General features: G+C 26.4%; 2 protein-coding genes across 2 annotated transcripts; one reads left to right on the top strand and one right to left on the bottom strand.

Annotated features, from left to right (window-relative positions):
* The first annotated feature begins 1913 nt into the window (after positions 1-1913).
* Positions 1914-11308, top strand: LOC112684671 (gustatory and odorant receptor 22). Its single transcript, XM_025556307.1, has 7 exons — positions 1914-2123; positions 2629-2879; positions 3024-3278; positions 3424-3705; positions 3787-3858; positions 10748-10837; positions 11096-11308. The coding sequence occupies exons 1-7, from the start codon at positions 1964-1966 to the stop codon at positions 11174-11176; spliced, it is 1191 nt and encodes a 396-aa protein (XP_025412092.1). The 5' UTR covers positions 1914-1963; the 3' UTR covers positions 11177-11308.
* LOC112684673 lies at positions 5711-6626 on the bottom strand. Its single transcript, XM_025556308.1, has 2 exons — positions 6254-6626; positions 5711-5937 (listed from the first exon to the last, which is right to left on the bottom strand). The coding sequence occupies exons 1-2, from the start codon at positions 6508-6510 to the stop codon at positions 5748-5750; spliced, it is 447 nt and encodes a 148-aa protein (XP_025412093.1). The 5' UTR covers positions 6511-6626; the 3' UTR covers positions 5711-5747.
* Positions 11309-12638: the final 1330 nt, after the last annotated feature.

Genomic DNA, 12638 nt, shown 5'->3' with positions numbered 1-12638 from the left:
AATTTACTTATTGTATTATAATATTCTGTATACAGATTGTAAATATTTATTAAATAAAAAAAAAAAAAAAAAGTAGACATAAAAATAAAAAAAAAAAATCAATTTATTTATTATCATTCATTTTAATTACAATTTTAATTGTTTTAAAGTTTTACAAATTATCATAAATTAAACAAAAGATATTTAATAATTATGTATTGCGATTTGAAAAAGAAAAAGTTACTTGCTTTTTAGAAGTTTGTATTTTTATATATTAAACTAAAATACCAAATACCTATATTTATAAAAGTGAATTTACACAATTGTTTAATTTAATTTTCTTTAATAAAATATATTTCATTGTATTTGGCTCATTCGATTGATATAATTTGGTGTTTCATACCGATTTTGAGAAACCTTTGAATATTATTGTAAAACATTTAGCTACCTACGCATTATGCAATAACCCTTTATAGAAATATAGTACATACCAAAATTGTATATTTAGGTAAGGTAAATAGTCCCGGCAGTTGTGTTGATGTTAATAAATTATTAGTTTTTACACCCATTCTCAATAATTCAATAATTTAAATGTTACACATTATGTACACATCATATTATGTATGAATAACATTCGTTACCTTATACTATTTAATATAGGGCTACTCAAAATGTGGGAACAAAGAACAAATATTATTGTAAATCTTAAATTATACGATATCCGCCGTACACTCGTATTATTTATATTATTATATTTTTTTATTCTTTATAACCATGTGCACATGGTTGTAGATCACGGTTTTATTTACCTAATGGTTTTGATTGATTTTTGAAGAGATTTCTGGGTTTTTGTGTTATAAAAAGATTGAGAAGCATTAGTTTAATATACTTTAATACTGTGCTGTAAATTTGCTGTTATTAAGTATATATAAATAATATTATAATCTTTCGAGTATTTTTAAATGGTAATTTTTAATTTTTGTATGGTAGACTTATGTTATGTTATAATAATGAAAAAAAAAAATAAGAAAATAACTCATAAGTTATATGTAGCACATCTTTAGAGCGACTTTTAAAAACGTTATATTTCGAAGTATCGCTAAATCTTGACTTAGTATTTTTTATTAATCTAATTTCACTTTTACAAAAAACATTTTATATTCAATGATTTATAGTAATTTGAAATTATTATGAATATTAAAACAAATAAGACAGTGAATTATAAAATACCATTCAAAATCATTATCAAAGTAAAAATAATAGTTATTACTTATGATTAAAAAGCGCGTGTATGGAAATCCATATGTAGTCACTTAAGTCGCTAAGTGTCAAACAACATTTAAAAATTATAAAACGTGGGTATATTATATCGTATAATCTATATACTGTTGTTATATTTGCTAGTAATGTATGTAATTTGAATTATATAAATATACTATTGCACTATTTTCATTACTACTGGATATATATTACCACATATTTAATAGCGTAGATATATTTTTGCTTGAATTAAATGGGGTGGCAGACATTTTTATGTGAAATATCTTCAAAAAAAGAATTGGAAATAATTGAGCACAAAAAAATAGTTATGATAAAATGACCGTATCTCAAATTAAAATCAACACAATAAAACTTCAACAATCCCATATAATTATAGTGATATTATAATTGTTTTTTTTTCAAAATAATTTATTTGAAATCAATTTTAATGTTATGCATGTACCTTAAAACTATTTGTGCCTATACATATATTTATGTCATTATTTACGTAATTATTCAATATACAATCGAATTGATCATTAATGATCGATAGTCATAGATACTACCCACAGTGCATTCTACTATTTCTAATTGACATTACTAATCTAAATATACCATAGAAAATAATTATTTTACGTTCATTCTAACTTCAATCTACTTGAATATTTACGAATCTCCGTATTCTGAAGTGAGAAATTGTCAATACAGTTTGATTAAAAAGAAAATGTTTTCAAAACAAATATTCGTCTATAAAAATAATGCTTACGATAGAAAAAATACGGTTCGAATAAAAAACCAAAAATCAACATATTTTAAACAACTTAAACTGAACATTATAGCATTGAAATTATTTGGAGTAATGCCACTCACTGAAGATGAAAACGGTAACAATTTTAGTTATTCCTAAAAATGGTATTTGATGTAATTAATAATATAATAATAGTATATTAAAAAAAAAAATAATAATATAGTTGTATAACTCATAAAAAGTTAATTTTAGAAATGTATGATAAACTGCAATAAGTAATATTAAAATAAAGTATTTACATTTTGGAATAAAATATATGCATTTTTTTAGAATTTAACAGAATGTTACAGAGATCTTACGTAAATAGGTAATTAGCAAGTTTGATAGTAAAATGAGTTGTATCATAAAATAATTAAAATAATAACCAAATTTTAAAAATATTTACCACAAAACCATTTATTTTTGTTTTAATTTATAAAATTCAAAAATCAACCTTATATTTATTATAATTTATACTAATAATATTGAGTATTAATTTTATAATTTAAGTAGATAATAATATCTTTATTTATTAATTTAATAATTAATCAACTATAATAATATTATAAAATTGTATTTGTATTTAATATTATTTTTTACAGGACCCAAATTTAAATTATTCTCTTGGATCATGCTGTATAGCTTTTCAATTTTTGTTTGCCTGATTTGTTTATTATTTAACAAATTATATGGAGATTACAGATATTATTCTGAATCATCTGACTTAGATATTTTCAATTTTACATCTAGAATCGCAGGATCGGCAATGACACTAGTCGTCTTTACTATTCCCTTTTTTTGGATGGATATGAAAAATATACCGAATTATTGGAATCGATGGAATATTTTTGAGGTTTGTATTTTAAAAATGATACAGTAAATTTTAAATGTTGAATAAATCTACAAGTGCATTAAAATGTTGTTACAGTATCAGTTAGAGCATGATTCATTTATTAATAGCTTATTTTTATATCACTAATTATAATGAAGTTTTCAGGATAAATTTGAATCGTGTATGCGGAAACCTCTACACTTGAATGTAACCAAACGATCATGGATCGTAACAATATTACCAATTGTTCTTATAACGTCTAATATAGGAATTTCTGTGACCTTAATTAAAGTGTGGAAAGTAGCTAATTCTATTTTGTTCATAACTATATTTGCTATCATAAATTTATCCGTTGGATATTTTCATATCAATTGCCATATATTTCGAAACATCAGCAAAGACATAAACCAACGTTTAATGGTTAGAACCTTTTTGTAATATTTGGTTGAATAAAAAAAGTATTCATTATAAAAAATGAGAAAATATAAATTTATTTGGATACATTTATATTTAGTTTAATATTGTGATTGTAGTCTGCTAATTGAATATGTTTTAAAAAATATAGGAATTAATTGTAACCAAAAAATCAGCTATTAAGTTTAGAGAACACGCAGAACTTTGGTGTTATATGTCACATATGATAACAGACTTTGGTATTGTGCACGGTGGTATGTTTTGTTCTACAGCAATCGTTATGTACATATCCAGTACAATCACTTTGTTTGTTGTGTTCATGATACTAATAAGTCCGGAAAGTTACAAGGTTTCGCCCATATTATTGCCGGCTACATTTTCCAGTTCTATTCTTATGATTTACAGCGAATCTGCTTACACAGCTTTATCTGAGGTAAAATCATTCTATTTATAAGATACCATTACCATTTGTTTAATTTAAATTAATTTGAAGTTCATGACAAAAACTTTTTAGATAGGACCAAAATTACGGTGGAAAATTTTGAATTTGATTGTGTGTGGTGTTGTGGAACAAACGCAAAGAGAAGTAAGCCTATATAGTACTGCCTATATCAGTGTTTCCCAAATTTTTTGTGGCTGTGCCCCGCGGTGGTGTTCTTTTTTGGACTAAATTTAGCCACAGTGCTCTGTCGTAAATACCACTTTGATTATACACAATATGCATCCATCATATTACATAGACATAAAAATCAACACTAATTGTCATTGATAATCAGTTTTTATAATTTTACTGAATATATAATATAATATAATCATTCTAAGCACACAGGCTTAAAATTAATATATTTTTTTACTTGAAAAAAATAATTAAAAATATTAAAAAAGTGATATGTTATTATAAAACCATTGGTCTATACTACAAATAAAATATTTGAAAATTTAAATTTATTAGTCATTTCCGTGAATCATAGCTTTGACGCTTATATTACAATTACAATTATTGATTATTTCAATACGGTATGTATTTAGAAATTCTATGAGATCTTACTTTTAATACTATATTAGGCAATACACACACATTTAAATTATTTTTATAATGTAATTCCGAATAATTGCTTAAGGGGATTGCTAACGGTCGGTTTTTAAGGGGTTCAGTATAGGCAATTATTTTAGTGCGTGCGTGCATGCCTTACATGTGTATGCATAGTAAATGATTATTAGTTTTAATGAAGTTGTACAACCACCTACCTTTCTATTATAGACCCTAGTTGCATTGTTATCGCAATATTGTTTATAAATAAAATAATTATAAAACAATAATGTTTATCTGTATTCTGTAATCGCGTTGACCCACATGATTTCGTTGTACCTACAATTGATTATAATTTCATAGTTGTATGACTACCCGACTATTATATCTACTAAATACATTTTCTTCTTTTCGAAAATTAATAACTTTAAAATAAACAAATCATTGGTACGTTGCATATGGTTTATATTTATTTTTTAAATATCGAGGATTTACTATTTCTGGCACCATGTATTCAATATAGAATTCTGATAAAATCAGCTCCATTCTAATACGCCAGAAATCATCATCGCGTTCAATTTTATCCACACAAATTCCTGTGGTAAACCACCGGGTAGCTAACATCCGCTAACATCCGCTAACATTATATCATGTATTGATACTAATGTGGCAAAACCGAAACAGAAACCAATATCAATACTTACTCGTATTGATATGCAGTTTCCATGGAACAGAGCCTATATTCAATATCACAGAAACAAGCTTCCTTGTTCACATCCGGCAGATCCCCATCGACCTTACTCTTATCCTAAATGGCTGCCTATAAATACGGTATCCATTTACCCATACATTTAGAATAGTAGAATGAATTAAACTAGTGTTAACTAATTACTCCGCTTACTGCACCGACGCTCATCTGGTCGTGAAGCCCGCGCGCCTCACATCGCCGTAAGCTCTGAGAGTCAATCTTTATTATTCTCGGGCAGAGCTTAATTACTCTGTCCTCAAACTTTCAATTATAAATTACTATCTTATTTGTATTAACCACACATTATATATATTTTATTTTATTCATTATTATACATATCTGTATAACTTTAAACCATCGTGTTTTGTCATTTGAACACCTTCCAACGACTCTACATCACAGACGTGAACCGTTCAAGTATTTATTCGTTAACGGTGTATTACGTCGTCCTCTTGCAGAACGGCCCACTACATTCCTTATAAAAATAATTTAAAAAAAAATTACAATAATGAAATAATAATAAATAGTACGTTCAGTAAAATGTATACCTTTTGGTGTCCATACAACAAAGTAGCAATATTTTCGGTCTGTTATATGCATCTGTCCTTGTGTCTAGTAGTAATAAGAATGAGTTTTTTTTAAAAATAAGTTACCCGATTGTACATACATAAAGTTCAACTTTTTCTCTTTGTATGCATCAAGATGAGTTAAATCTTTTATAGCATAGGCATTTAATTTCTATAATTGAATCATCCCCAATAAGACTATCTGGCGTTGCTGCTAAAAATGGAAGATGAGGGTCAACAAACAATCCTGCTGGAGCTACTTCATATCCGAATTTTTTCTCAAATTCATCTTTAGCAATAGACTCAAATTGTATCCCATACCTAGTTTAAACGATCAATATAATGTTAATTGTGCTTTTATAATCTGATGATGACGAACGGTCAAAATTAGTCGTTGTACATAATACTTTAAACACTCGACATTATAATATATTAATATTTTTCAATATATAATTAATTTTTTTATTTAATAATTTAAGTAAACTAATAATAAGGTGAATTCAAAATTGTAAATTTGGCATTCGATGGAATTTTCTTATAGAGTCCTAACCATAAAATATTTATTATTTGTAAAAAAGTATAATAATGTTAGTTTTTCACACAGAGGCTACATAATACATTACTAATTAAAAATTACCTTGTAGCAGTAGTCCCATGAAAATAATGCGATTGGTATAAAATTGAAATTAGACTATTTTTTCGAGAAGTTGTTTTTCGTAATTTACAAATCTTCCCGAAATTGGACGCAGTTAACATTTTGGATCTTTCTTTTACCCATTCTTTGCAACTCGCTTGTTCAACTGTTCGGTGTTGTAATGCGTCAATTTCAAACTTATTTAATTTCAAATTTGTTAAAAATTCTAATTTTTTCTCTTCGAAATCTTCACGGGACATAGTTAATATCTGGTCATCTAATTCATGATTATTTACTGCTCCATAATCGGCGTCCGGTCCATAAATTATCTTTTTTCGTATTTTAAGACTACACAATTTTACACATAATTTTACACAATGCAATACTTTTACTTTATATCAACTTATACTTCATCACAATATAATTGCTTGGTATTAGTTAACTGTTTACTGATAAGTCGACGTCTATAGTGAATTTTTTTTTAAATTAATTAAATTAATTTTTAAATAAAAATTGTATCAATAGCTCAAAAGGTGCGAATATTTTTTATTTTGAAAATGTTTGTAAAATGAAAAATAAAATAAAAATATATTTACGTACAATTCATTACATTGTTGTACCTCGTCGTCGTTATTTTGACGTTTATGTAGTACAGACGTTAGATTTTCTCTGTTTTTCTTCAAAATAACAATATAAAATAAATAAATTAGAATCATAATAATGATTTTGTTTATATTTAATATTTAAAAGTTCATACATTTTTTTTAAATTCATAATCTAAATAATGCTAGTAAAAAACAAAAATTAAAGTTGCTAATATACCACTTACCGTCTTTTTGATACGATTTATTTGCCAATTTTCAATTGATGAAATGTTTCCTCTGTGTTTTTTATCCTAGATAATCTTATTTTTTTACTTTTCATTTTATCAAGAAATAAAAAATATAAAGTACCCAATTTTAATTGTAGTAATATTAGTTATAAGAATTATTACTCCACTTGGGTTGTCGTTCGTGAATTAAATACTTTTCCAAAAGAAGGAAAAATATCAAAAACACTATAACAATCAAGATTCTATAAAAATACCATAAAAGCATTGTTGCATATACGATATATCACTATATCTTATAGTGTATAGTTCTATAGTTTCATCACAGATTATATCTATGTTTTATAATTGATCTATCGCGGAACCACGAATTCATGGAATTCGTTGAATGAGTCCGCAACATGCGATAAGAATAGCTTTTGCACGCGTACGAGCAAGTCACCATAACTGCGTCGCGCGCGTGAACGAACAGCACGTAATGTTTTATTTTACCATACGTATGTACTTTTTGTCAACACTACCGTCCAATCTAATTATGCGATAATAATTCTGAAAGCTGATCTGAATTTGTTATAATGTCTTTTTGAGTCGATCAGTCCACATTTTAAGATTTGTTAGTAAAATCTGAATAATCAACGTTTAAAAATTTGAAAATTTGAAAATATTCAAATCAAATTTGTAATAATTAGGGAATGAAATTGGGAAATGCGGACTGATCGATCTGAAGTAGACATAAAGCCAAATTCAAATCAGTTTTCAAAATTGTTATCGCATGAATAGGTCGATTGTTACAGTTGTCAAAAGATTGGTATGTTTTAGTTAAAATAACCGACCGTTGGCAATCCCCTTAAGTTGTTATTTAATTATTTACTAATAATTATTATTATTTAAAAAACTTTCATATGTGAACGAATCAAGTTATTCCTGAAATAATATTTTGATTTAAAAAAAAAAAATAATTTCACTATAACGTTATAAACTATGCACTATACCAGCGGTTCCCAAACTTTTTTTCCGCGGTGCCTTTTTTTGGACTCAATTTAGCCACGGTGCCCTGCTGTAAGTAACATGAAAGACAGGACAAAAAAAAATACTCATTGATAACTAATTTTATTAATTTTATTAAAATTTAACTTAATTATAAATTAATGAATTTTTAAAGTTAAAAATTAAATAAATAAAAATTATTTTTATCATTATTATAATTATTACATAAAAATATTATAAGGTTAAAATAAGAATGTCCGAATATACAATAGAAAATATTTCATTATTTGCTATAAAATTTTTATGAAAACAATAAGGAAAAAATAATCAAAACATTTTAAACTATTTGTTATGAACCGTAGACCACGGTGCACAGTTTGGGAACCGCTGCACTATACAGTATTTGTGAACTACACATTTTAGTCTAATCAGTGGCAGATTAACCTTTTCGACGCCCTGAAACACGTTCTGTTTACTTCAACTGTTTACCGCTCCCTTTTTCTAATACTATCCAAAGATTGTAATTTTAATGGGCTTAAATCGAAGAGTGATGGGTAATTGGGTATAGCCGTCCCGGGAGTAAGAAATGGTTCAAAGGTATTATTATTAATTGAATTCAAATATTGTATTACATATAATCTTACAAGTAATAATTTATAAATAAATAGTATGAATGATTTAATGCAGTTCTTTTCGAGCTTTTAATTGGGAAAAATCATTTATCAAGTGGTCAAAGTTTAGTTTCTATGTGATGTGGTTCTCAATACACAGTATAGACAAAGCGTTGAGTTTTTTTTTTCAGTAAATTGACTCATAAATACATTTTTATTCTTTTTAGCGCGAAAAATGACCTTTCATAGGCGAAGTTAGATACTGGAATGGAAAGAAAAATTCTAAGATATTATATTTGTATTTGTAGTGCATTACTTAAGTTAGAAAATTGTTATTCAAATAATTTTTATATAACATCTGTAAATGTTTCGTTTTCTTCAAAATCATGTCCGCTTCAAAATTTTTCAAATATAGTAAAAAATCGAATCTTTCCCCCACTTCGGTATAAGCCAATTGCCTCTTCTTCAGTTCAACGTGAATGAAATCGAGTGTTGGGTAATATACATTTTAATATACATTTATAAGTAAGTTATCTTTTCCGTTTTGCAGTTTTGTTTCATTCTTTCGTGTTTCGCCCAGTAAAAGTGATTTAGTTATGGACCACTTAATATCAAATTTATATTCTTCCGTGATTGATTGTTTGATATAATTAATAATTAATGACATTTGGTACGCGTATTGACGTATTACGTATTAATGCATCTTATAACTAGAAACAAGCAAATCGACGTTTCAAGAATAGTCTCCCGCCAGAGATTTAAATTATTAAATTTCATATTTTCAGATACCAAAAATGATGAGTACCCCATTTGAAATCATTAATAATTTTTTTTTTTTTTTTGAGAATTTAAATAACATGACATAAAAAATTTGTTGTCCCCTATAAGTTGTCATTCTAGGCTCGAGCCTCACGAGCTTAGTGGTTAATCCTCCACTGAGTCTAATAATTCAAGTACATAAAAACATAAATATAAAACCGTTGCGATATTATTGAAGGGGGATTTGTTATTTGCATGACATTTCATTTTTAAATACTACATTATATATATAATAATAATATCCAGAGACGTATTCAGAAATTTGGCGCCCAGGTGCTAACGTTTTTCCGCTCCCCTTATTTACGTTTTAAAGGAGAGGTTTTTCGTCGACAATTTTTGTTCCCCCCTTCCATGAATATTTCCAATTATAGAAAATTATCTTAGATAAAAAAAAAAATAACCAATTTATATTATTGTTCATAAACATAAAATGGGCTATATAAAAATCTTATTTTGTTCCTAAAAAAATGCCACCCCGGGCGATCATCCCCTCTAGCCCCCTCCAAATACGTCACTGGTAATATCTCTATACTACTATCATTGTCCTAAATTTTAAATTGGTCTTATATTTTCAACTATTAAAAAATAACATTTGCTCAACATTACATCACCACTGTCTCATAATCAGGGCCACATTTAAGATGTTGGCACCAGGTATAAATTAAATCATTCACCGCTCCTCCCTCTATGGCGTATTTTAGGAAAAATGCTGTGCAGGAGCGTACCCAGGAATTTTTTATAGTGGGGGGGTCCTGGGAGGGTCTAACATTTTTGTTTGATCTGTTCTCTAATTATAATTATAGTTTAACTCATTACCAACAAATTACTGTTAATTTACTATAGTATGGTTTATACATTATAGGTTTATTATATAATCTATAAACTTAGTGTATTGAAGGTAATGGGAAATTAAAATGCGCTATATACTATAATTATACTATTTACTATTAAATATTTGATTATGTAAAAACTCCAATGGGGAGGGTCTGGAGCCCCCCCCCCTCCTTTGGGTACGCCATTGATGCTGTGTATAGGAAATATGGGCGTATCCTGTTTCACCCAAATTTTGTTATTATAAGATTCTCGTTTCGCCCAGACTAGTTTAGATAAAATTATTTTAAAAATAATGGAATATTAATAAAATATTGTTGGGAAAATGGTGTCGGGCAATTTAAGTGCCGGGCATTCGAGTGTCGGACAAACATAACAGACCCATTAGTAATGCGTATAATGTACATTTTTTTATTTCAGGTTCAAGATTTCTTAGAAATAATTCAACTTTGTAGAACGAATATTACTTTTGGAGGTTATTGTAACGTTAACAGAGAACTTTTTCTTAACGTAAGTATACATGAATGATACATTCATAGTAAAATGTTCAATCAAAGATATTTTATAATAACTTTTTATTTTATAATTTATTATTAATAAATATTTAAAAGTTTTTAACTATTGTATAAACATGATCGGAAATGTATTGTAGTTATATTTTTCTTCATTCCAAAATGTCCCTGTGGAATATAAATATAAAATAATCTATAAATATTATATTTATGACCTTAAATTTAAATTAATACTATCCAAATTTTTTTTTTTTAGTTTTTATTTGCTGTCATTTTTAATCTAATCGTTGCATTTCAATCTCAAATACTCCCAAAGCAATTAGTGTCATCGGAATGAAATTAAATGAATAATTTTGAAGACAATTTTTGTTTTTCTGGTATTGGGTAAAGTTAATAGAATAAAGATTGATTAAATTGTATAAAGTAATTATTATTATTACTATGTATTTTATCCCATACACACATTGGTGTATTTTTTATGTATAGTACAATACGTATATTATTCTTTGTTACTAAACTACACTTGGCATTAATAGTGGATTGTATAATTTTAATATAAAATTTTAAATCGCATAGGAATTTAAAAAAAAAAAAAACATTTATAAATATGACAAATATTAGTGTTCTTTATGATTAATAACAAAAAATATAGATGAAATGTTTTTTTTTTTTTTAAATAATTATTTATATATAGATATATTATATATTATATATTAATTGTTTAAATAAAGGATTTTGAATTACCTACATAAATGTAGTTTAAATTTTGGATTTTATTTCCATAAAATTATATTAGAAACTAGAAAATATGATTGATTATATACAAGTAAAAAAGATTTATATTTCGTGTCATATAATAATTGTAGTTCGACTATACTTCAATTGTTTACATTTTTCAGTGTCTATGGTTACATATGTCTGTTTTTTTTCTTTTAGTAGGGTTTTGCATGTTTGTTTTTTCTGCAAATACAGAAATTTGCTGTGGGAATACACCACTCATTGCTTTATTTCTCTATTGCATGAAAAAATACTAATATAAAAAACTAAAAAAAAATACTAAAATATTTAAAATATCACAACAATTACACTGAACCATCAAATCTCTCTGTATATATTTGTAGTACATTATAATTTTTTGAAAATATTTTCTTGTCGAGAGAAAACTACTATAAAATACATTTAAACTAAATTAGAAAATAGATATTGTTAAATAATAAATTTTAAAAATTAAAATATATTGTTAACTTAAATAATGGGTTAAAAATATAACTGGTATTTTTAGCCTATTGCCAAAATTGATGAAAAATTCGTTGGATTATGTGGAAATCGATCATACTTTTGCTGATCAAGTACACAAAATTAAAAATATAACATATGTGATATTGCAAACGTATAATATTTGATTTTAAATACAGCATTGTAACGCTAACTTACTATACAACATTATAATAGATACTATCGTACACCAAAAATATACACATTGAATACTAATCGTAATTGATGTACTAATGGAGAAAAGATGGCGTGCGCGTTGTTAAAAAGCAATGAAAGTGCCAAGACTTTATTATAATACATACCCAAACACATTACATCTGCATAACTGTAGTCTGCAGGTATACAATAACTTATATTATGTATACAAATGATATTTGTATGTTATAATTGTTACGTTACAGTTGTGGTAGTGGTTGTCGACAGATCAGGCGTTTTGTTTTTATTTTGTTTGTTAATTTTTAATAATATTATGAAATTGTTTGTATTAAATTTATAATTATATTTTATCCAACCAAAAGGTATAA

This window comes from Sipha flava, unplaced genomic scaffold, assembly GCF_003268045.1.
Source record: "Sipha flava isolate LNK unplaced genomic scaffold, YSA_version1 255_pilon_pilon, whole genome shotgun sequence".
Classification (NCBI taxonomy): domain Eukaryota; kingdom Metazoa; phylum Arthropoda; class Insecta; order Hemiptera; family Aphididae; genus Sipha; species Sipha flava.
The sequence above is the reverse complement of the archived record's forward strand: the minus strand, read 5'-3'. Positions and strand labels throughout refer to the sequence as shown.

Excerpts from the sequence above, each read along its gene's own strand:
- LOC112684671 (XM_025556307.1), top strand. The coding sequence starts at position 1,964 with ATGTTTTCAAAACAAATATTCGTCTATAAAAATAATGCTTACGATAGA. Across the intron at positions 2,124-2,628 it reads ACTCACTGAAGATGAAAACG|GACCCAAATTTAAATTATTC; the intron begins GTAACAATTTTA and ends TATTTTTTACAG. Across the intron at positions 3,859-10,747 it reads TGGAACAAACGCAAAGAGAA|GTTCAAGATTTCTTAGAAAT; the intron begins GTAAGCCTATAT and ends TTTTTATTTCAG.
- LOC112684673 (XM_025556308.1), bottom strand. The coding sequence starts at position 6,510 with ATGTCCCGTGAAGATTTCGAAGAGAAAAAATTAGAATTTTTAACAAAT. Across the intron at positions 5,938-6,253 it reads CATGGGACTACTGCTACAAG|GTATGGGATACAATTTGAGT; the intron begins GTAATTTTTAAT and ends CGTTTAAACTAG.